Source organism: Leptonychotes weddellii, chromosome 15 (genome assembly GCF_054177405.1).
Source record: "Leptonychotes weddellii isolate Sample4059 chromosome 15, ASM5417740v2, whole genome shotgun sequence".
NCBI lineage: Eukaryota > Metazoa > Chordata > Mammalia > Carnivora > Phocidae > Leptonychotes > Leptonychotes weddellii.
In genome coordinates, this window is record NC_138383.1 from 36,789,181 (window position 1) to 36,813,953 (window position 24,773).

Consider the following 24,773-nt stretch of genomic DNA (forward strand, 5'->3'; position numbering starts at 1 on the left):
TCGGCAGATGGGGGTCATTTGACCACGTGGCTACATGGTTGCAAAGGGCCCAGTTCAGTAATTTTCAGTGTTGCACTGTAATTACAAATTACACCTCCCCCCCCCACCCCCAGGCCCTCATCCAGAGCCCAGCCGATCAGCATCACCCAGAGTGGGGACTGGAAGTACAGAATTCAAATTCCTCATAAGTAATGTCTGGCACATTATCCCTCACCTCTCAATCTGGGATTACTGTTATTCTCAGGAAGAAATCATCACCCACGATTTCCTTCCACCAGGAAAAGAGCTGTTCAGAACACAATTTGAAGCCCCAGAAAGGAACCATGGAGGTAAAAATTGCAAACCCCTCAGCGCCCAGGGCATGGCCTGACATGCAGTTAAGGTTTTCAAGGGCCACCGAGTGCCATGGAAAGCATCCCAGGATTAAGAGATTTAGGGCTCAGGTTCAGCTTTAACGTGAATTCGGCGTGTGACCTTGGACAAGTCTGGTGAACTCTGAGAGCTGGGGTGGGGTTCAGAAACTGTGAGCTCCTCAGGGTGGGGGCTGCTCGGGGAAGATGGGGCCCCTGGGTCCTCAGGCTGGGGATCTTCATCAGGTTCGGCCTCCTCACCAGGCCCAAGCCCTGCCAGCCTTTTGCTGGCCTCCCACAGCCGGTGGGCTGCACGGTCGTCTCGGGCAGCTGGGGGCACCTCCTCTACGTGGCAGTTGGCAAAATATCTCCCACTGAGGGGCTCAATGCCCTCCTGTAGAGCGCAGTACAGGGGTGTCTGGGCACCCCCTCTTGGGGCCCGCAGCACAAGCCAAGCTAGTGGGCGCAAAAGTGGGCACAGCCATCCAGGAACGTGGCGCAGGAACAGCTCCGAGTTCACAGGCCCTGTGGACAGGAAGAAAGGAAGGAGTGAGGATGCTGGGCGAGGGCCCAGGGGCAGAGCAACAACACAGGGCTAGAAGGGAGTGGGGAACAGAGTCCAGTTCCAGAGAGACCAGGATAGTATTGAGTGGGCATTCAGGGTCCCCACAAGAAGACCTCACTCATTTCAACAGCAAGCTTCCTCCTCTCCATCTGAGTTCCTGTACATCCCCGTGTCCCAGATTTTCCCTCATGCTGCATCCCCTGCCTGAGGGGACCTCTTTTCTTCTAGCTCAAGTCCTATTCCTTTGTTCAACCAGCAAACATGTATTAACGTCTATGGTAGCCCAGCCACTGTTTTGGACATTAGAGATGGGGAGCGTAATAAAGGCTTATAAATGTTAGTTGTGATTATTACTGTCACTGTTATAATTACTAGTGAGCCTTAGGCAATGACTATCTAAAGTGCAGTATGGTGGGCGTCTGGCTTGGTCGTTGGTGTATATGACTCTCAATCTCCAGGTTGAGTTTGAGCCCCACGCTGGGTGTAGAGATTACTTAAAAATAAAATCTTAAAAAAATGCAGTATGGTAATATGGGTAGGACAGATCTTGTTATCCTATAATCTGTTCCGTAAGGCAGAGATGGGCCTTATTCATCAGTTAACTCACTCAGACTAAAAGCTAAAATGCTTACAGTGGACTTCTAGACCCAAGATGACCCAGCCCATCTCTGTACCTCATCTCTTGCCACTCTCCTTCTCTCACTCTGTTCCAGACTTGTGGAGCTCCCTGTTCTTTCTCAAGCACCCCAGGGACTTCTGCCTCAGGGCCTCTGCACTTCCTATCTGCTCTGTTCTTCACACTCTTCTCCCCAGAAAACCACATGGCTCATTCTCTCATCTCCTTCAGGCCTATGTCACCTGTTCAGATACACCTTCCTTGACTGCCACAGAAAAACAGCACCTCCTGTCATTTTAAGCCCCCTCACTCTGCTTTATCTTTCCCATAGCATTTTATCGCCACCTGTCACTGTATATATTTATTAGCAATCTCCCCTTCCCTTAAACTAGAATGTAAATTCTACAAGGAAAGGGTCTTTGTTTTGTTCACTGCTATATTCCCAGCACCAAGATTAATGCTTGGTACATAACAGGTACTCAGTAAATGCTTTTCGAATGAATAAGTAATTATTAGCCATCATCATCATTATCCTCATATTATAGTGAGTTCAGTCATATGGGTGGCTCCCTGGGGGGAGAACCTGGGCTTTATTCATTACCATACCCTATCCAGGAGTCAGCATCCAGGCTAGTGGTGTGAGAGGAAGAACCTAGACAAGGAGAGCCTCCTTCCAAGATCAGCAAGGAACAGGTCTCTCCTTGTACGGTGCTTCCTTCCTGTTCTGCGATTCTGGGGCTCAATGAGAGGCTGGGGGTGCACAGGATGGGTCGCGGATGGGAGCGGGGGACTCAAAGCAGAGCAGAGCAGAGAGCCAGGCCTCACCTGGGTGGGCTGCATAGCAGGTGATACCAGTACCCTCGAGCTGAGTGGCGAGCTCCCTGGCAAACAACACGTTGGCCAGCTTACTGTCGGCATATGCCCGTAGCTCCTGCCGCCAGCCCACCACTGGGCGGTCCAGGCGTGTGAAGTCGAGGCGCCCTCGCCGGTGAGCAGCTGAGGATACCACCACCACGCGGCTAGGGGCGCAGGTCTTCAGCCGGGGCAGCAGCAGGTGTGTCAGCAGGAAGGGGCCAATGTGGTTCACTCGCAGCAGCAGGTTAAATGGCTTGTGGGTCCGGCCACAGGAACTGATCCCTGGGGCAGGGGCTCGATATGAGCAACTGCTCCACAGGGATCCCCAAAGGCCGTGGTGTCCCCATCTGGGAGAGAGTGGTAGGGGGCATCCTTCCCACGCATCCACTGGCCCTTGGCAAGACCTGGCTGGAGGGGACAGTTGCCCACCCGCCACCTCCCGCAGGGCCTGCTGCCCCTCACCGGCATTGTGGATGAGGATGTCCAGCCGTGGCTCAGAGCTCAGGAAGGCAGTAGCAAAGGCCCGCACAGAGGCCAGACTGGCCAAGTCCAAGGCCATGAAGATGACCTCATTGTTCCCACTCTCCTGTAGGGGCAGCAAGGGCTGGGCTCGTCACCAGGCACCTCTCTCCTCTTCCCTCTCCCCAGGTACCAAATTTTGAGAGTCCCTCTCCTACTTTTGCTAAGATCTGCCCCTGCGCATTAGAATGTAGTGGACAAGTATGTGGACTCTGGATGCAAATCTTGACTTTGTCTTTTATTAGAGTGTGACGTTGGACAACTGTGACATTAATCTCTCTGGGGCTCAGTTTTCTCCCTGTAAAATGGGAACAGTGTAATACCTATCTCATGGAGTTGTTGTGAGGATTCAATGAGGTAATATATGTAAAATACTTAGAACAGTGCCTGGCACCCAGTCAGCACTGTGTAGGTAGTACTTGCTATTGTGATTATCATTCCCTCTGCGCATTATTGCTTATCCTAAAATCTACAACAGACTTCTTTCTCATTGGTCTCCCCTCACCCACTCTCACCCCCACCCCCCACCTCCAGTCCAGGCATGTACAGCCATTGAGGGGTTCCTCCCAGAAGGCTATTCTGACAGTCCACACCCTGCTGAGGACCCTTCATGGGATCTCCACTGCGCATCCTATAAAATCTGAGTTCCTCAATAGGGTCTATAAGGGCCTCCAGAATGTAGCTTTCAGTTTTTTTAAAAAATCGATTCAGGGCGCCTGGGTGGCTCAGTTGGTTAAGCGACTGCCTTCGGCTCAGGTCATGATCCTGGAGTCCCTGGATCGAGTCCCGCATCAGGCTCCCTGCTCGGCGGGGAGCCTGCTTCTCCCTCTGACCCTCCCCACTCTCATGTGCTCTCTCTCTCATTCTCTCTCTGTCAAATAAATAAATAAAGTCTTAAAAAAAAAAAACATTTAAAAAAAAATCGATTCAGCTGTCTCGCCTCAGGGCCTTTGCATATGCTGTTCCCTCTGCTGTTCCCTTCCCTACCGTCTTTCATTAATGTAAGTTTTACCGATCCTTAAACGTGTTAGAACAACGATCACTTCTTTTGGAAAGCCCACTTCCTAGCTTGCGCCTGGTGCCCCTTCCCTGTATGGCCAGAGCACCCGCGGACCCTCTTCTCTGCGCTTAACGCCCAGTTAAGGAAGCCGCTCTGTTCGCCCCTCTGTGTCCCGGTGTGTCTGTTTTCCGCTCACCCTCTCACCGTCTCCGGCCTCCCCCCACCTCACCTGGCGGAGGTCGAAGGCGGCCGCCTCACCGCGCTCCCGGCTCCGACAGGCCAGCACCACGCGCGCTCCCCGGCGCGCCAGCTCCAGCGCCGTCATCTTCCCGATGCCGCTGTTGGCGCCTGCGGTGGGCGGGCGGTAGCCGCGCTGAGCCCCGTGGGCCGCTGACCCCGCCGCCCGGCCTCCCCGCCACCCCGCCGCCCGCCGGGCCTCTGGCACTCACCGGTGACCACGGCCGTGCGGCCGCGCAGGCTGGCTATGCCGCCGCAGGGCGGGGCCTTCACCAGGTTGTAATAGACAAGCACGTAGGCGCCCAGCAGCAACCCCGCGCCCAGCAGCAGCGCCTCCATGCCGGCCGCGCCGCCGGGCCCCCGCACGGGCCCCGCACCTCCCTGGATCGCCGCCCGCCCGGCGGCTGCCGATCCACCCCGCACCCGCTCGGGCCTCCCTGAAGGCGGAGGCGGAGGCGGAGGCGGGCGAGAGGCAGGGCAGGGGTGTGTGTGCGTGCGTGTGAGCGTGGGCCCTGCGAGCGCCCCCTAGGCATGCGTCTTCGTCCTCTGGGTGTGTGCTTGTGGAATACCTTCTAGGGGCGCGTGTGCATGTGGGCCCTGGCAGCGCCCTCTAGGTGTGTGCTTGCGTGAACTCCTTCCAGATGCGTGTTGGTGTGCATTCACACCTACTCTGAGTGTGTGAATGACTCTGTGTAATGTGCCCATGGGCCCTGGGATTGCCCTTCAGGTTGTGTGTGTGCCTCTGGAGCCTGTGTGTGAGCACCTTGGAGGTATGTGTGTACTTGCAGGCCCAGGAAGTACCCTGTAGGTGTGGATGCCTGCGTGACCACCTTTTACAGGTTTGTGCCTATGTGCGCCAAGAGCCCCTCCAGGTGTGTGCATGCATCTGTGGTCTCTGTCAATGTGTGCGAACGTCTCCCTATGTCGCTGTCCTTTGTGCGCATGCCCCGTAGCTGAGGACTCGCAGGAAGGGCTCACAAGGTGTGTGTGAGACCTCTGGGTGACATCGGTGTTTAGCAGAGCCCTTCCCTTCTGGAGAGGTGCGTGTACATGAATGCTGTTATGTCTGAGAGAGAGAGTGAGTCCGGTCCTGGATGCCTTGCCCCCCATAAACAAGTCCTTCGATTCCTTATCCTCACTTCCAGCCCTCAGCTTCTAGAATTCTTCCTTGTTCTTCCTATAAAAGTCAGAGAGATGACGCAGCGGTCAGGGTGGCACCATCCGTTCAGGGCTGTTAGGATTCACTCATTCATTAGCTGCCTCTATCTCTCTGCCTTTGCTCGTCCCCCACCCCCCCATCCCCTACATTTCTGAAGGGAAGCAGGAAGAGAATAAAATACAAAATCTGTTGTCTGACTTCCAGGAGGAAATTTCTCTGGGATGGTCCTCACAGGTGGTAGAAACAGGTAAAGAAGCTCCATGACTCAATGGAAGAAGTGACTATGATGGCAAGGTTGGTGGGGACAGCTAGGGAGGCACGGGTAAGGGGACTGCTGGCCAGGTGACTTGCCAGGACAAGGACTTGCCTGAGAAAACCTTTACAACTGAGCACCCACTGTCTGACACGGTGTGCCCAGCAGTGTGGTTAGCCGTGGGAATACTGAGCAGAACGTTATGTTTCTGCCCATCAGGGCCGGGGGAGCAGAGTGGTGGAGATAAAGCCAGGCGGGAGGTGGAAGCCAGAGACAGACCCGATTCAGGGAGGAGAGAAGTTTCCTACTTGGCTGCACCACGGGTTTGGGGTTCAGTTGTAGACGCTGCGGGATGAAGCTGGGAATGGAATATTAATGAAACAAATGGGTGCATTCTCCATCCTCAAGGCAAATTCCCGACATGCCAACAGGTACCACGTCCTCGAACACTGCTGGGATAGACACACAGGTGATCTCTAAGGAGTTGAAGACTTGTCTTCAGGAAAAACTTCCAGAGAAAGTTTCCCACGTCAGGTCTGAGAGGTGGAAAGGATGGGAGCTTGGTTTGATGAGAGGCTTCTCGGCCTCAGAATTAAGGTGATGCAGTAGATTCCTCTTCTGATGAGAAGCTGCAATTGTAGGGAAGTTAGGATTGCTAGTCATTTAAGTTGTGGCTCCACTGGTCTAGAGATCGGATCTCTCCTTCTTCTTCATGGTGCCTCCCAGAGACGCTTGAACTGACAGATGGCTCCACACTAGATTCTAGGTTCCGAGAGGCAGGAGTCGTATCTGTCTAGCTGATTGCTCACAGCAAGTTCTGTAGACCAAGCCCAAAGTCCCAGCAAAGGCCATGCACAGAGGAGGAACTCAAGTGATACTTGCAGGAGTTGCTGCCTGCCCCGCTCAGGCTGACAGCGGAAGGACAGAGCCAGGTGTTGGCTTCTCCCAGGATTGATGAATCAAATGATAGCAAACAACTGCAACTAAAAGCAGCCCCAACTCCTGAGGTTAAAGTTTCTAGGCCAGAATGCAGAGGTCTCAAAGACAGCTCCTGTTTTATTATCTTGGTTTGGGAGTCAGCAGGGAAGAGCGAGGGCCTGCACCCTCGGATTCTTGCAGTATGCGGTCATGTCCAATGATTCCCTCAAGTCACCCATAAAGCCAGACAAGAGCCCCCCCCACCCCTGGCCCGACCCCGCCAATGCACCCCTAGCCCTCCACTTTCCCACATCCACCTTGGGCTCACTTTTCTCCCAGACCTCCGCTCTCCTGCCTTCCCTTGGGGACTGAGTGTCTGGTAATGAGACTAGTTCAATGAGACTGCGACCAGGATCTTGGGGAGGGTCCCCTCTAAGGGTGATGACAGGTAGGACAGACAGGCAGAAAACATAATTTGAAGTATTTTTGTTTTTTTATATACAGAATACAGGAAAGTTTCTGTAAAGTCTAAAACATTACAATTACTATGTACATTGGTACTACTTGGGGTGGGGTGGGAGGAACAGGAGAGAGTGGCAAGAGAACAAAAAAAGGAGACGAAACAGGTTTACGACAAAAACGTTTTTGCTACAATAGACAATTTGAAGAAAACGCTCTACCACATGTAGTACTGTACAGGTTTTAAAAACATTGAAAAAATGTCATCACTAGATGTATTTACACAAAATCCAAATACACTTTTCCTTATTTGAAATAAAATAGATGGACAGCCAGAAAAAGAATTCATTTCTCATTTGTCCAGAATACACAGTAGCTACCTGTCGTGCAACCGCTGCAGAAAGGGAAAGTAACTTGGAGGGTGGGGACCACGAAGTAGGGTGGGTAGCGATCTTTATATTAAATAAAACAATGATATTGTATAGATTTTGCTGTATGAAAACTGTATTTTTTCTTTTAATATAAAACTATTGTCACTGCCACAAAATAGAACAAGTTTCTGATTATTTTACAACGGCGGGCGAGGGGGAGGGAGCAGGAGGTGGGTGGGGAACGGTCTTGTGTTGGAGGAAGTGTCCAGACCATCGGCCTTCCCCTCCCTGCCCACGCTGTTCCTCAGCTCGGGTCTGCCGCTTTCCCATGAAATGTTGAGTACAAATATATGTGCAAATGCCCCCTAGAACTTGAGAAAAGAAAAAGGATTTTTAAAAAACAGTCAAAAGGTTTTCTTCATTTCATGCAAAGATTGTAGTTGAAGGGTTTCTGGTGGAGTATAGAAAAAAACCCGGGCTTGGTTTGTGTACATTTTTGCATTGCAGGAGTCTTGGGTTGGGCGGCCAGGCGGTCACGTGACGGGGCAGCCGCCGGTCCTAGGGAACGGAGTTGGAGCGCAGCACGGGGCCCTGGTGGGGCTTGAGAGACAGCTTCTCGGCCAAGACCCCGTCCTGCAGCAGGCCAGCATCGCCTCGGGGCTGTCTGGTCGCGAACTCGGTGATGCTGAAGACAAACTGCAGGCAGCCCAGCTTGATGTAGCTGCCGTGGTGCAGTAAGGCGGTGCCCTCCCAGCCGGCCCCACTGCCCCCGATCAAGCTTGAGCTGCTGGCTTTGCAGTTGCAGGGTCTCCGCTGTGGGCCCTGGGCCTGGGAGCTCATCATGGCTGCCTCCTCACTTGGCTCTTCACCCTGCTTCCGGTGCCGGCGGCGCCCTGGGAAGAAGGAGCGTGGTCACCGGGAGAGAACAGTGAAGCGGCCAACCCACCCGGGGCTGTCTGCCATGGCTGCGGGACACCGGGAAAGGGCCAGGGGCGCCTGAAGTCCCCAAGCAGGTGGGCGCACGCACAGGACTGGCTTCTCGGTGGCTCTCCCTGGGCCCCCAAGCGAGGAGAGCTTGGCCGATGGGACCGGGAAGGCAAGAGAGCCGGTCATCGGCAGCAAGCCAGAGCCACCCTGACGGCGGTCTTAACACAATGTCCAAAAAAGGCCGGCTTTGGGGCCACAGGGTCCGACTTACTGATGACACTCTGCACTTTGGCAACAATACTGCTTGGGGGGGTTGGCGGGGTCTTCTCAGAGAAGTCACAGGAATACAGCACATTGTCCACCGTTGTCCCGTGCTCACTGTAGTTTAACAGCTCATAATGTTTGGTATTCTGAGGAGGAGGAGGGAAGATAAGATGTGTGGTCTGCTGCGTGGGGCCTGGGGCTAAGGGGAGAGAGGACACATGGAGAAGGCTGTGCTGCTCTACCTGGGGAGCTCTCTTTCTTCCCCAGTCAAGCCCCGCTTCCCTGTCTCTTTAGAACAGGGCTCAAGACTCACCTCCTCAGGGAAGCCTTCCTTCCCAGTGCCCCCCACCCCCCACCCCTGCTCTCCCACCGCTCCTTTCCTCTGCCTCCTCGGCACTGGCTCCTGTTGAAATGCTATTCACTGGCACAGAGAGCTTGGCTTCCTTCTATGCTGGTCCCCTGCCCTGCTTTCAGGCGGGCTCCCCCTGCTGAGCCTGTGACCAACCTCAGGAGAAATGGCAGCCCTGCTCCGAGGGAGCGGTAGCCGCGGTAAGACGCCCTTTCACACCGAGACTCTTTTCCTCCAGAAATGACAGAGAGGGAAGAAGAGGAGAAGACCTCCCCGCCCCCCTTCCCCTCACCCAGGACACTGAACAAAAAACCCCAGTGCCTAGGAGAGGCCTCAGGTGGGGAGAGCTCCCTCCCACCCCATCCCCACCCCTCACCTCATCGTAGAATATGCAGGCGTGTTTCCCGGACACGTAGTTACAGTGACCGTAGTTTGTAAGGCACACGTCCATGTCAGCTCCTGCAAGTGGCAGCAGAAGAGGTAAAGGAAGGCAGAGAACAAGACTGTAAGGCGTATGCACGGGGAGGGCGGGGGGCCGGGAGTCAATGCCTGGGCAGGTACTGTAAGGCCCGGGGGAGGGGGGGCTAGCTTGGGGCCCCGTCCTTGTACTTTTGAACAAAAACGGATTTCTTTTCCAATCCCCTTCGAAAGAACGGCTGTCCCTGCCAACTGATCTCGTCTAGAACATGTGGCTATTGCCCAGAAGGGATGAGTGAGCTCCTGGTTATTACCGTGACAGCACGACACGGGGTACAGGGCTCATAAAGCCTGTCATCGCAAAGAAAGAAGATTTCTGGGCCGTGGGCTAAGCAGACTGTCCCTCTGTACAAGATACAGGACTAAGTAAAGGTTAGGGTTGTGTGAGGCCCATCACTTTTTCAAAGACCTCCAGGGACAAAGTATGTGCCCTCTGCTCGGTTATTTCCTGCATGCTTAAAATGGCTCACTGGGCAGCAATCAGAGCTGACTCTCCTCTCTCCTGAGGTCATGCTGGGCCCAGAGCAAAAGGGCTCGAGCCAGGGAAGAGAAGCAGCTGATAATCTCCTTTCTTAGTCCCTCCTGCCTGGATAGCTGCTGGGTTAAACCACTCAGCCCTGGAGAGGGTTTTCCCTCACCCCTTTCTGGCCCCTGTGGGTAAGGCTAATAGTATTTAGGGCTGAAGAGATTCGGCACCTCTCCCAGCTGGGCTCACCTGTCCCGATGTAGAGGGTTCGATAGCACATGTTCACAGCTCCTCCCAACCCTAAGAGAGGGTAGAACACAGCTCGGGCCTGTACCTCCTTTCTTTGCACTACAAGACAAACACAGGGATAGGATCATTCAGAAACTCAGAACCTGAGGCCCCAAACATAAACCCGAAGAACCCGGGCCTTCGGCTCGTGGCCCAGAGAAAATAATCCCACTAGATGAGTCATCTTGCCAAACTCACCTTGGACACTGGGCTGCTTCAGGGTGATGCTCTCCCCCCACCCACAGCATTTCCAACACGGGGCAAGAGGGACCATCTTTGAAGATGGTCATAGAATTCGAAGATGAAAGTAATTTAAGTTCCTGGGCTGCTGACTGGCTTATAGGGGATAGACCAGATGATACCATAGGGAGGCCATGCAAAACAGAACGCACAGACCAGCGTTTCTCAAACTTCAGTGTGCATATGAATCAACTAGGGATCCTGTTAAAATGTAGATTCTGATGCTGTAGGTCAGCTCTGCGTTTCCCACAATTTCAATCAGTAAGGCTCATTAAGGGTTAATGCTCAAAGGAATAGCCTAAGCAGTTAAACTCTTGGGAAGAACTTCCAGGAGGCTAGCTCAACTGTTACTGTTATTTTGCTTCTCACCTTGAACTTGAAAAATTGCCTTTTGGGAAACTTTCGTAACCCAAATATCTGAAAGCAGTTCAGCGGAAAGCGTACCACATATACCCAAAGGCACTCGTGGCTGCTCTGTGTGTCTCCAAGTGGATGAGCACGAAAGAAAGTCACAGCAGACTTCCCCAAGTCTGACGTGAAAGTTGTGGTTGCCTTTCTGTTCCTGCTTTCTGGGGGAAGAAACCCTGGTGCTTTATTAAGCCCGTTAAAGGCACACACGGAGCACTGAGATACCGAAAACCGAGACCCCTCACACACACAGGGGAGACCGGACGGTGCACCGTGGGGGCAGGTGTGTGCGTGCGCACCTTCTGTGTGGTGCCCTCCAGCAGCCAGCGGATGTGCCCCGACACTGCCCGGTGACGCCTGGACCCGGGAGGGGAAAAGCTGATGTATTCTCTGCAAGGCCAGAAACTTGATCAGCTTCTCGTCCAGCATATTTATCTCGATTTCTATTAACCAAAGAGAAAGATTAAAAAGCAGCTGAGGAGGAAATGGAATGCGGAACTAGGTGAGGGTCACAGAGCAAATAGTTTAGCATTTCTGAAATCTAGCCAAGTGATTGTTCTCGAACAGCAGAGAGGACGAAGTGGCATAAGGATCCAGAGCTGGGCATCTCCCTAGCCATGTGCAGTGAGAGATGGGCCCCGGTGCCACCCGGGCAGCTGCCTCTTGGAGGTGGGAGGCTTGATTTTAGGTCCGGTGGTCCTGGGGAGGCAGAGCAAGAGAAACCCCCTGCCTGCGTGCGGTGGGGAGGGCTGGCTGGCCGACACCGAGGCTTAGATTTTCTACCCACCCTCTCTGCACAGAGGGCAAGCGGTGCCTCCGTTCTCTCCGACTTGGGGAACAAGGCCCCCCTGGTTTTAGCCGGCCTCACACGCTCAGCCGGCTCTGCTCTCCCTTCACCTCTGATTATGAGGTGTGGAAGGCAGGGGTAGGAGGGGCTTGCTTTCTTAACCCGCCTCCCCAGCCCTGGGAGCTCAGGCATCCCTTCGGTTCCTTTCTGAACCAACTGGGCTGGAAAGCTGCGCAGGGACGGCACCTTCCCGCAGCAGCTGGTGGAAGGGCACAGCTCACTCACTCACCTCCATGAGCGTCCGTGAGCGCTCGCAGCGAGCTGGTGAGGTCCGCCATGGCAGTAGAGTTGGCTGGGAAAGAGGGTACGGTTAAAGCGCTTCCTATGGGTAGCGTGCCGGGGCTGACCTTGCCATCTGGGGACGGAGCAGGAAGACTGTTACTTACGTCGCCTGAGGGAAACCCACCGGTCCAATCCCCCACTGCCGAGACAGGTCTGGATTTCGGACCCAAGGTGATGTTCCCTTCTTGACTCTCACCCCATAGGCTCTGGAACTCCTAGAGCTAAAAATGTGTGGTGAGGAAGGGCAGATGGAACGACAAGGCACCCGGGCACGCAGGAGTCTCCAGAGCACCGAGAACTGGTGAAATCTACCGCTCTGGGGAACGCGGTGGGGTGGCTTTGTTCTCTGGGCCGTCACTACCTCCCGGCTGCCTCTATGCCTGCCCCTGTAACTCCTGCCTCCTGAAGTTCCACTCACAGGGTGCAGCACCTATCCAGGCCCGTATTAAGAGGTAAACAGAGACAGGAAAAGAGCCTGAAGGTAGGGGCCATCCTGGGACCAGGGGCCCCCATGCAGAGAAGTCACAGTCACCTGGTTACCGAGACTCCCAGCTGACTAGGAGGCCAGCTTCAGGTCAGACGGGAGAGACCACAGGGGGTTCCAGCAGCATCTGAAACCTGGTTCAGATGCTGGGGTCAGCAATCTCGAGGTCTGGAGTGCTGACTGGGGACAGCTGAGAGAGCAGGTCCACACTTTCTGCACGCGGCCCAAGGGTGAGCTTTTGGGCCAGGCCAACCTCTGTGGGCATGTCGCTCTGCAGCTATTCTGAAAGGCAGTGTTGCTTTCTATCCCTGCTTTCCCTGACCTGGAAGCTCCTTCACATGAGTGGGCTCTGCGAATCTAGATTAGGTGTGATCTGGTCTCTGGTGTGGATCCTGAAACACGGAGGCCATCGCCTAGAACCTCGGGCTGGCCACAGCGGCTCCACAGAGCAGGCTGCCTTCCTCTAAGGAGATGGAACATAAACACGTGGAAGACTAGGCCTGAAAGGTGTGGGGAGGGGAGTCGGGAGACCCAGCTGTAGTTCCAATCCTGCCACTGACTCGGTAGGTCACCTAGAGGAAATCACTTACACTTTCAGAGCCTAAGCAATCCCACCAATGAAACGGGGACAAGTTAACACGTGCCTTCTCTTCTCTCACATACATGTGGGGAGGGCAAATAAGAGAGAGACCGAAGTCCTCTGAAATATTCACAGGAATGTAAGTGTTTTTTGAAGTTTAACTGCCAGGAAGAACATGAAAGGACTGGATCCAAATTACCCGAGGCTGAGCAGCACTCACCTGATGATGGCGCTGGTGAGCAGAATCGTTGGTTGGCTCCTGTGGCCAAGATACCATCTCCTGCTGCTTGGGGGGGAGTAAGCACCCGGGTGGCATTTGGGGGTGAGCCCAGTGGCCTTGACTCTGTCAACGGAGGTCCTATCTGTGATTGGACAGTCTTTCTTTGCAAAGTGCTGGTGTTCTCGATGCTGGCACAAGAGCTGGGAATGGAAGGGGGCAGGCTTGGGACAGGAACCAAACTCCTCTGGGGGCAAGAGCTGGGGCCAGTGGCATTCTCTGTCTTCACAATGATGCCGACGGTGTGGTTCTGAAGCCCCCCAGCCGCTGGTGGCGTGAGGGGCCGGGGCCAGCCTTGCCGGTGGGAGAGGCCTGGTAAGGGGGTGTTGGCGCCTGGAAGTCGCCGGGGGTCCGTGGAATCAGTGGGGTTGCTGTAGAGGTGTGGGCCATTGGCTTTCACCTCTGTGCTCACTGGCCCGTTGGCAGTCCCGCAGGGGGCTTTCTTGGATTTTTCCGCACAAGAACTGCAGCTGATGTCCTCTAGGGCTGGGGGCTGGTGGGGTGGAGAGCAGCTCAGGGAATTCTGGGTGCTAATCCCTGAGGGGCAGGACAAGGGGCAGTGGGAAGGTGTAGGTGCCTTGTCAGCTGTTTGCAGGGAGGTGGTGATTGAGCTGTCAGTCACAATAACAGGCTTAATATCAGCCTTCTCTGTCTGTTCAGAGTCCCACTGCGAAGGCATCTGCTTAGCAGATAAATGTTTCAATATGCTGCACTGGAGCGCAACAACACTACAGAGCCACTGCAACGGAAGGAGAGGAGAGGAGAGGAGGGTGAGAGGCCTGGGAGGCGCTGGTCCTTCCTGCCCCAGTGGCCAGGGCTACAGCACAGCTGATAAGCACTGTTTCCGAGGTCCCATCGCAAACGCCCAGGAAAGGTGTGCTTGACTTCTGCCAGGATTCCACTTCCAGTCCCAAGCAAGACTTGCTGGTACGCTCAGCAGGCGGCACCCTGGTCAGCAGAGCTCGGGGTTCCCGTTCGGGCTCCGCCCCTAAGGCTCACCTTGTGAACCAACATGCAGCAACTGCTGTGTGTTCAGCACTACCGCCTAACCTCTCTACGGGTCTGCTGAGCTCTTTCTACGAGACGGAGGTGCCCGTCTCGCAGCACACTGGGGGGCCAATGGAGAAGCAGACCGGTTGACTCTGTACTTCTTTTACTTGCCTCAGATTATCGGCCAGGAGTTCTCTCTGGAAGAGTCAACTCTTGGGGGATGAGGGTGGGGGTGGGTGGGGTTGCAGAAGATGGGGGTGGGAATGGCACTGAGGCTATCTCCAGTCACCGCTGTGGTGAGATGGAAGACTGGCTCTGGAATCCCGACCCTGCCTTCACTCACCTCTTGCTGCTCTGCCTGGGTGGCTAAGTGCTCAGAGTTCAAAAGGTGCGTCTGTGATTCCTCAGGGATCCCATTGCAGATCAGCTCCCCATCCCGAATGGCCGCGGGTGCAATGAGAGGGGGTGGAAACTGGTACTGAGATTTGATAGCATCAGGAACCTGTTTAGGACAGACAGGAGGAGGAAGGAGAGGGAGATGGTGCTGACACGTCCAGTTGATTCAGCCCTGGCCACATTTTTCTGCTTGTGGTGCCGATGCCCATGGGACCATCATGCACTCTGGGGTCTACTAGGACAAGGAGGCTCAGTAGGCTGCAACTGCTCGGTGCCTCAGACAGACAGACAGACAGACAGACAGACAGACAGACACACACACACGAGCCTGAGAAGGCAAGAACTGGAAACAGCAGGCATGTGCCCTGCCCACCCCCTGCCTTGGCCTAAGAAGTGTAAGACTGACTCTGGACACAGCTTCACAGCGGTACTCTAGGCTGCTCAGCATCAAGTTTGGGAGGTGAGTGAGCAGTATCTGAGAGGTAAAAAGTTAAAGGAGGTCATATTCACAGTGGAAATGCTCAGCATGAGGCCTGGCCTGTGACAAGCACTCAATCAAGGTCAGTTTTCTTCATCCATTCATTCATGACTAATGAAACAACTGAAGACCTCTTTGTTGTACAAAGACAGAAGACACATTCTGAATCATACCATGTAAGAATGAAAGAGCCACACAAGCAAAGAGTCATTCATACATTCAACTAATACTTATTTTTTTTTAAAGATTTTTATTTATTTATTTGAGAGGGAGAATGAGAGAGAGAGACCACATGAGAGGGGGGAGGGTCAGAGGGAGAAGCAGACTCCCTGCTGAGCAAGGAGCCCGATGCGGGACTCGATCCTGGGACTCCAGGATCATGACCTGAGCCGAAGGCAGTCACCCAACCAACTGAGACACCCAGGCACCCTCAACTAATATTTATTGAGCACCTCCTGAGTCTGGGTACTGCCCCAAGTCCTAGAGATCCAGAGATGAATAAAACTTAAGCTCTGCCCTCAAGGAGCACACAGTCTAGTTGCAGAGATAAACAGAAACATTACAACCCAGTGTAATGGGTCCTATGATAGAGGCATGGCTCAGGAGCTATAAAAAACACAGAGGAAGAGTGTTCATTTCTGTCTGGGGGTGTGGCAAAGGAATTTGGGATTAGGGAAGATTTTATAGGAAAGCAGTATTACAGCTGAGCCTTAGAAGTTGAGAACTTCCAGGCAGACGAAGAGGGTAGGGGAGCAGCATATAAGGCACAGAGGTGTGGAAGCACTTGGTGGATTTGGAAAACATTTGGAGGACAGATTTGGTGACCAAGTCCTTATGGAGGATAAGGGAAGAAGAGCTGAAAATGCTTTCCAGAATTTTGGTTTGAGGGGCTGGGTGGAGATTGTGGTAATTTACTGAAACAGGAAATACAAGAGGAAGAGCAGATTTGGAGGCAGAAGACTTTTGGTCTTGGGCAAGTTGAGACTAGAGTGTCTGTGGGATGGGCAGGCAGATATGAATCTGGATAGGAGGAGAAAGGCAAGGCAGGTGGAATCGAGAGTCAGCACCATTAACAGTGATGGCCGGTGCCTTGGGCTTGTCCGAGGTCACCCAGGAATGGGAGGGGGAGGAATGGAATGGTAGGCAAATCCCTGGCGAAGAGTGAAGGAGTAGCAGGAAGAGGAAACCCCAACAAAAACACAAAGTTCTTAAGCTGATTTTGCTGCACTGCGCTCCATCAGTGATAAACATGTTCCAGGAGAGAGGTGTGCAGGTCTCCGCCACTGTCCTCAATTCACTCTCAAATTGTCTAAGTACAAAATGCTTTTCAGGCAATTCATGCCCTTGGATTTTACTCAAGAACAGGGAAACCTTTACAAAAGGGGGGAGCTGGGTGGCTCAGTGGTTAAGCGTCTGATTCTTGATTTCAGCTCAAGTCATGATCTCAGGGTGGTGAGATCGAGCCCCGTGCTGGGCTTTGTGCTGGGCATGGAGATTCTCTCTCTTTCTCTGCCCGCCCCCCCCGCTCTTCTAAGAAAGAAAAAAAGAAAGAGGGAGGCGGCATTGTAAAATGACAGGATTTCATCAAGGCTTCTTGGCCTGTTCATTTCAGCCACCAGGCTCTCTTCCAAATCTACAGTTTACTTTTAAATCTGTTTCTCTAAGGTATGAAACATGCCACGTCTATAATACCCCCAACTGAAAACACCTTGATTTAATTTTGGAAACTGATGTTTGCACTGAAGTATAAATATTTACACAGTTAAGAGATTGTTATACAATTTCCAATAGTTAGCATCTTGCTGGTGCTGACATCCACTGGAAGGGACGGGAGTGATGTGAGTGAGTTAAAGTGAGACTGCCGCCAAGTGGCCATACTTGAGAATTGCTGGTCCCCACTGGCACAGAGCACTGTGGGATTTCTCAGAAGAGAAAGATCAAGCATATGTGTGGGTGTAGAGCGTTGGGCTCTCCAGGTTAAATGAATGAGGGAACTGACTGGTCTATGAAAACAGCCTCAACACCCCCAAATGCTTTTCAACAAAGGGATTTTTTCTGTCGATCTCTGCGGACACACTTCAGCAAACTGTCAAGTGGATACAAACGTTAGGTATTATTACCGCCAAGGCCACAACTTGGAGTATTCATGATGTATTACCAGCGGCCTGGAACAACAGATTTAACTCTCCTTTAGTCGTTCTCCTCTTAAGTTCCTCAGCTGGGATAGCTCCTCACTTTCCATATGGTCCTCTGCTTCATCCCCCTCACCTTCAGCCCACCAGGCAGCTCTGGGAAAGGGGCCGTCTCCCAGGAACAGAGAGCACGAGTGCCCGCCGAGGGGTTAGCAACAGCAGAGCACCTCTGTTTGGCGGAAGGGGCTAAAGAGCACCGATCCTCAGGAGAACTGGAAACTCGGGAGAGTTTGGAGCTTGGCCTTCATAATCCTGACCTCTATCCTCAAGTATGAGAACATAAGGTCACATTCAGCACTTGTTGAGACACCAGAGACAAACGTCAGGGCTTCAGCCTCCCTGTCTATCAATTCGGGCCCATGATCCTGTCTATCCCCTGGAAACAATCAAAGCCCACCACCCTGCCCGCACCAGGCTGGGGGCTCACCTTCAAGCTCCTTCTTCTGACTGACTGGAGCAGACGGCGGTTAGGAGGGTGCTTCTTATGGATTCGGTTCAGGAAGTCCACTTTGACCACATGCTGTGAAATGGTGTCCTGGAAACGGTCAAACACCTGGCACCGATTGCTCAGCGTCATATTCTTCTGGTTCAGCTAGGGACAAAGCAGACACACTCTTGCAACGAACCTCAAAAGGCATCCCCTTCCCAACGACCTCTATTCTCTAGGTTCGAAAAATAGAAGCCCTTGGCCAAATAGGTTCCTTCTGTCAGGAGCTGGTATGTCAACACTCCTGTCAGGGGGCCAAGGAACACGGATAAAACGTTCTCCCTCAGCTCTGCCTGATCTAGCACGGGAAAACTGTTATGTTCTCTTCCCTAGAGAGCCTTGAGGGGGACAGGAAATAGAAAATTAGCCAAGAAATGCCCTTCAAATTCAGCCTCTGACAGCTCGCATCACCTTTTGCTAGCGTACTCTAACAGAGCACAGGTTTCAACGGAGATGTCGGCCTTGGCCCTCGAGACCCAGACTCCCTTTCTAGAAGGCACTCTCTCCCACAGGAAGCAGGACGGTTTCCTATATAGGAGCTTGGCTGACAGGAGGGATCAGCACCAGAATCCCATGTGCCCTGCCCTATTCCTCTTCCAACATACCAGGGAATGTTAGCGAGTCCACCTGGATCTCACAGTCCTGCTCTAGAGAAGGTGGAAAACCTGGCCTGCTCCAAGAGGCCGAAGGGCAGGAAGAACGGACTGGACGCAGCGGCATATACAGAAGGCACGTAAACCCTGCGCCGCTTTTCCGCTTCTGCATCTGGTCCAGCACACTTTAATTCAAAAGAAAAGATCTGTGCTGAAGCTGCCTAATTAGTCAAGTAGGAAAAACCCCTAAGTGGCTAATAAAAAAATTACCTAATTAATTTTTCATCGGTTGGAAAGCTGCTCTTTAAGATTCATATTTGGGCATACTGCTCATGGTTGTTTTTTTCTGGTTCAGCAGGAGGCAAAACGAAACACTCATAACTGCGCCTCAGAGAGAAGCTTCCTCCTAGCTAAGCCCTTCTGAGCAGTGTTAGCCGAATGAAGAGGCCAAAAGCAACCTTTTTGCCCATGTGTGCAAGTCCATAACTGCGGTCCCTCAGTGCAACGTGAGGAGCACACCGTCAAGCTGAGGGTCAAAAGATACTACCATCTGATAGACAGTGTCTTAAGCTATAATCTTTTTGTTAATCTGGAAGGGCTGCTCTTCTGAAGCCCTCACCCATTCAACCTTGTAAATGACTGTTCTTAGGGCCTAACAGGAAAGGGACTAAGCTTAAGCCTCTTTTGGAGATAGCAAAGGACAGTTCCATTTGAGCCCCAGGAAGCATCTGGAAAATGCACCCAAGACTCCCGGGAGAGAAGATAAAAGGACCCTCACACCATTCATTCATTCAATGACTTACTTACTGAATACCTATTATGTACCATGACAAGGTGGGTGTTAAAAACTAGAGAGACAGGAAAGAGCCTCATGTGGTGCCTAGGACACATCGGTGTTCAATAAATGGCTGACTGGAACACTGTTATCCACGCCAATTCTTCAACTCTCCCGAGTTACTGGGAGTTGACTGCCTGTGATAATTCCTGAGATAGGAGAATAAACGTTTTAGAGTTTCTTAGTTTGTCTCCTCTAAAAATAAGAGGCAGGAAAATACGGAAGCAACTACCATGAGAGCATTTATTCCCAAAAGTTGGATCTAACATACTCCCCTTTTAGAACTGTAGCATCAGCTGCTTAATTCACTGTGGAAGAAATTATGCATCAACAACCAAGTCTGCCTGTACAGCTAAAACAAGGCATTGCGGGAAAAGGCGAAATGCACAGCTGAGGCATGTCAAAATAATCAGAACTGAGTAGGATGGTCTGCAGAATCTAGTATCTGAGAGATTATAGTGAACTCTGGTACAAAGCTGACCCTACCCTGCTTTCTACCGAATCAGTCCATGCCCCAGCTGTGCCCAGAGAGAAGTGAAGGCGCGACGCTGATGCTGCGCTTACCACCACATGTTCGATGTGATTCGGACACATCCATCTGCCCAGGGGCATGGCAGTGAGCGGTGGCTCGAGGCAGTCCATGTGGAACAGGAGGGGGCAATAGTCACACTGGATGAGAGGGGCCACGCGGCAGCTCCTGCAAAAGAGAGTTGTAGGCCATTTCTGTGGCAAGATGGGAAAATTGAAACCAACTCTGCATTGTGAACAGCCTCTCCTCCTTAATCCTCACCACGTTCTCCCAGAGCCTCCTCCCCCAGTGATCAGTTACACTCACCATTAGGAAGATGGATGAAGTTGGGGGCTACCACCAGGCTCTCCATTATTCTCTCTTCTAAGAGGAATGTGTCTTGTGGGGAAGTGAATGTTTATTTGGAGTACAGCTAAAGTGGCTGTCAGAGCAGGAATGATCAATGCTCAGTACCCACAAGGGGAAGATAGCCAACTCTGCTCTGATCTTTCTACTCCTTAAAAGAAAGTAACTACCTCATTAAAAAACAAAAACAAAAACAACCTCTAGCCATGTTTCTAGAGTCTTACACTACAGCAAGAAAAGACGTCTCTTCCGCATGCAGCACTCAGCAAAAATGACACATGCAGAGAGAGAGTTGTGCTGGGAAAGGATTCTGTAATGTACCCGTGTATGCATAGTTCAAGGGAAGGGCTTCAGCAAACACCAATTTTGACTTGTAACCACGGATACTCCTTGGGTGTCTGAGATGCACCGGAGCCTCAGTCTGGGCCTGGCTCAGAGTTCTGCTGCTCTACTATCTAGTTCCCTACAGCTTTTGTGGTGGAACATTTCTTTTTTTTCTTTGGCATGTTTCTTTTTGATAGCTATTTTCTCCTGCTATCCTGCCCTTCTAAGACACCCAGGCCACTAAGTCCAGCTTCAGTAATTGAAGCAGCTGGTTCCTGTCACTGAGGAGCTCCTATCTGAAGGAAACCAGTGTCTTAGGGAAGCTACAACTGGGGCAGCCTAGAGGCATTTGGAAGTCATCCAGTCTGATGCATATTAGCTACCATGGATACTTGTATTACTTTTAAACTCATCTTTAAAAACTATTTGCCTTTTCCAGGGACCTGTGTCTCTGCTGGCCAGAGCTCCTCCTCCTAGCTAGTCAAATTATCTCTGGCTTCTGTTTAAGTCCAACTCCTCTCATCCGAGCCTTTATAAACACAGTTCTCAGGTACTTCAGGGAATTTGTTAAGATAATCAAGGCTCTGATCAATTGGTCACGCAGTCTCTGTACTCATACCATCCGAATGTGGGTTGTCCACATTTAACACAGAGGGTTTGGAAGAGGTGACGGGAGAGAGAAAACGTATCATTTGCTGACTATGGGAGAAGAGCCCTCAGGATGGAAGAAAAATACCTGTTGCATGTGAAGCAGACTTTGACTGGTAGGGGAACAAGACCATTGTGATCTAACTCGTGCTGTGTCTTTTTAACGTTTTTCCCTGTGGTTTCCTCCTTTCTTCTCCTCTTGCTAGAACCTAGAAGAGAAATTGATGGTGCTGAGCTTTCTTGGATGTAGAGTTCCTAATCTGGGATATGGAAACAACAGTAAGTGAAAGAAGAGATCTCAGGAAAAGTACGTGCCATGGCCTAGACATGGGTCTCTCTCTGAGACCCCCTGGGCTGGCTTCCAATGAGAAAAAGAATAGGAAGGCAGGAAAAGGAACACAGAAATCAGAACTATGGTCAGAAGTCACTCGTTCCGAGGCAGAAACACAGCTCTGTGTTTTGCAAACATGAAGCGGTCAGAAACTTAGGTTGTTAGAAACTGGCAACCTAAGGAATATAAGGACCCGAGTCAAACAGTCAACGAAGACTGTTCTGTGGAGCTGGCTGAGGAAAAGACTATAATTTTACTGCATTTGTATAGAAATCAGAAAACCTTGGATTCCATATGCATCCTCCTGGCTGACCAGGATTCTTAAGATTGCCAATTTCACTTTCTCTGGGAAAAAGAAAAGAACATCTAGAAGCTTTGTGGTATCAAGTAGAAGACGACTTGATTTAAAAAAAAAAAAAAAAAAGGTATGAAGGGCAATTTGGCAACATCTTATCAAACTATAAATGCATATGGGGCGCCTGGGTGGCTCAGTCCTTAAGCACCTGCCTTCGGCTCAGGTCATGATCCCAGGTACTGGGATCGAGCCCTACATCGGGCTCCCTGCTGGGCGGGAAGCCCACTTCTCCCTCTCCCACTCCCCCTGCTTGTATTCCCTCTCTCGCTGTCTCTCTCTCTGCCAAAATAAATAAATAAAATCTTTAAAAACAAAAACAAACAAAAAACCCTATAAATGCATAGTTATAACCCAGCAATAATTCTAACACTAAGAATTGACCCTCCAAATACACTCACATGTACGCAATGATATATTTATAAAATTATTTGTTGAAGCACCATCTATAGTAACAAAAGATTAGGAACAACCTGAATGTCCATTAATAGGAAATCAGCTGAATAAGTTATGGCACATCTATATAATACACTATTATGTAACCGTTAAGAAAAACTGAGGAATGCCTACATTAATATGGAAAGATCTCTAGAGCATATTGTGAAGTGAAAAAAGCAAGGTGTAGAGTAGCATACCAAGTAAGCTGGTTAGAGGGAAAATACTGAGCATATTATCTATAATTGCTTATATATGCACAAAGAAATTCTAGGAGGAAATACACAAGGACCAAACAGTGGTTACCTGTGAGGGGTAGGAAGTAGAAAGGAGGCAAATGACAGGGGTGGAAGGGAAATTTTCCATTTTAAGCCTTTGCATATTTTTTGGCTTTCGAACCATGAGAATACATTACCTATATTTTTAAAAAGGTGATATGTTGAAGGGCAAAAAACAGAAAACTGAACAAGCACAGTAAAAGCTAAAACCTTCAAAGATAAAGAACAGGAGCTCGAGAGTGGCGCCGTGAACAGTGACCCCAGAGGCAGCACTGCTCTCTGGCAGGACAGGAGCCCTCTGGGGGCGCGGGGGGCGCACGAGAGTTTGGCTAACCTGGGAGCGCGGTGGTACAAGTCAGTTCATTGGGCAACTGAAACTGGGTGGGGTTCCGCTCCATGGCAGCAGCGATCAGCAGCTCGAAGGGCCGCCGCAGCTGGGGCTGCACACAGTCCGGCTCCGCTGCTACGGGCTCCTCGTCCACGTCAATGATGTCCTCGTCGACGTCATTCTGCTCAGAGGGCGGGGTCTCTGTGCTGGCGTTGGATGTGGGCGTGCCAGGCCGGCTGGCTCTCCTCTCCAGGATCCGGGCGTGGGCAATGGCCTTGAGTTCAGTTTTGCTGGCTGATCTGTCCAGCAAGTCAGTATCACTGCTGGGGGATGTAGTCCGTTTGCTGGATTTGTCCACCAGTCCATTGACGTGGCCCAGCTCCTTTTTTTGCTCTCGTTTCTGTGCAAATGAACAGGTAGGCCCATCACATAAAGTACCACAAAACAGAAAGAGATGGATACCACAAAGTCCTTGCTAGACCACTGGCCAAAATTATGAACTTTTCTAACCTGTCACAGACTCATCCACCTGGAGACTTGGAACACTGGTCTGTTCAAGCTGACAAAACTACAGCTGAACTAAACTAAAGCTGGCAAACTGCGCACAGCAGCAGGGAAAGTGAGAAACAAGTATACACACTTCCCATAGATCCTTTACTCTAAGTTATCATATGGATACACACTATCTCTATACAAAGTACACAGGCAAAGGGATAAAAAGTTACCACAGTGAGAATAAACGGAGTGAGGTTAAGTGAGAACACTGAGGAAAACATAAGGGCACTCAACATCACTGTAGTTTGCTTTGGAGCATCTTGACCTCCCGAATGGTTTTACAAATTTTGCTCCAAATAAAGTCTGCAAATGCAAAGGTAAGAGGTAAAACAGGCAAGCAGAGCTCCCTGTCCAGGGAGGCTGGGTGCTGACACGGGAAGTAACTACACTACGAGGTGGATGGCTGGTGTGTGGAAGGTAGCTACCCAGTGATCACAGTGTCCGAGACTGGTGGCTTTCAATGTTTAAAGTTTAACTAGAACTCCAAAAGGGACACTTCTTCAAATGGGAAGGTGGGGAAATGGAAAAAGACGGTGTTACTCAGTAGGACTGGATGGCTGGTACTACATTTTCCTCTAGGACTCCAAAGAGTGGTCAAATGAAGGTTTAACACTGGTCTCCACTCAGGAGACCTGGGATCTGTCCCAGTTCTGCCTATGATTCCTTATGACCCTGGATGATGCAGGTTGGCGTGCAGGAATTTGTCTGTCTGTAAAGTAAGACTAGTAACACCTTTCTTCTCCTTTCAGAGATATGGTGGAGACAGAGGGTCGCATATATGAAAGGGAGGAAGGCTCTGAGTCAGGGGAAGATTCAGCCTCCACTAGGAACAGGACCTGAACATCAGAGGTTGCTGAGGCCAAAGGATGATCATTTCAGTCTACTTCAACATAACTACAGGAGGCCAAAGGGGGATAGAGGTAGTGGTGCTGGAAAGGGCAGCCATGGCAATGGTAGGCAAAGAGGGCCACCCGAGAGCCTGTCAGAGTGGCACTTCGGGGAGAGCACACTATGTTGGAAAAAGGCTACTATAATCCCTACCAAGCAGCTCTGCTTCTAGAAAACTGATGAAGAGGTAACAGAGCTTTGGAGTGAGGCAATTTGGCTCAAATCTGGGCTCTGTTGATTCTTCTGAGTCCTTGAGAAGGTTCTTCTACTTGTTCTAAAACGGAGACACTACGCTCAGCACCCACAGACAGCCGTATGGATCCGATGAGATAACGTGTGTAAACCACCCGGCACGTGACGGGCACCAAAATAACGTCAGTTCCTCTTCTCCACCCTCTTTTCCTGACTTCACTTCTCCCTCAGCTGTTCCCAGCCCTATCACATCCAGCTTCCTCAGTGGCGCGTTTCCAAAAGGCCTCCTGGCTGGCAGATGCTGCTAACGGGCCCTGCTCTAACCTAACTGGGGATGCACAGGAAGAGATCTTGAGAGGTGGACAGGCTGGAGGACAGCCTGGCTTGTGGACTTAGAAGGTATCAA

The 24,773-nt window shown here is 51.5% G+C and overlaps 2 protein-coding genes across 5 annotated transcripts in view; both read right to left on the reverse strand.

Annotated features, from left to right (window-relative positions):
• Window positions 1–217: 217 nt before the first annotated feature.
• Window positions 218–4,610, reverse strand: DHRS13 (dehydrogenase/reductase 13). The gene is made up of 5 exons (XM_006731592.3): window positions 4,355–4,610; window positions 4,135–4,253; window positions 2,849–2,972; window positions 2,357–2,668; window positions 218–875 (listed from the first exon to the last, which is right to left on the reverse strand). Exons 1-5 carry the CDS (start codon window positions 4,479–4,481, stop codon window positions 433–435), a joined length of 1,125 nt encoding a protein of 374 aa, XP_006731655.2. The 5' UTR covers window positions 4,482–4,610; the 3' UTR covers window positions 218–432.
• Window positions 4,611–6,946: 2,336 nt separating this feature from the next.
• The window catches only part of PHF12 (PHD finger protein 12), a 40,183-nt gene continuing 22,356 nt past the window's right edge, over window positions 6,947–24,773 (reverse strand). Inside the window, exons 4-15 of one of the 4 annotated variants that reach the window (XM_081805463.1) lie at window positions 22,739–23,132; window positions 21,097–21,217; window positions 19,727–19,859; window positions 17,675–17,839; window positions 14,525–14,683; window positions 13,135–13,930; window positions 11,798–11,923; window positions 11,021–11,164; window positions 10,035–10,133; window positions 9,219–9,301; window positions 8,501–8,639; window positions 6,947–8,195 (exon numbers count right to left, since the gene is read on the reverse strand). In XM_081805463.1, coding sequence (XP_081661589.1) covers window positions 7,861–8,195; window positions 8,501–8,639; window positions 9,219–9,301; window positions 10,035–10,133; window positions 11,021–11,164; window positions 11,798–11,923; window positions 13,135–13,930; window positions 14,525–14,683; window positions 17,675–17,839; window positions 19,727–19,859; window positions 21,097–21,217; window positions 22,739–23,132 — 2,694 coding nt within the window. In that variant the 3' untranslated portion in view covers window positions 6,947–7,860. The other 3 variants (XR_014140588.1, XM_081805465.1, XM_081805464.1) reach the window with 3 other exon arrangements.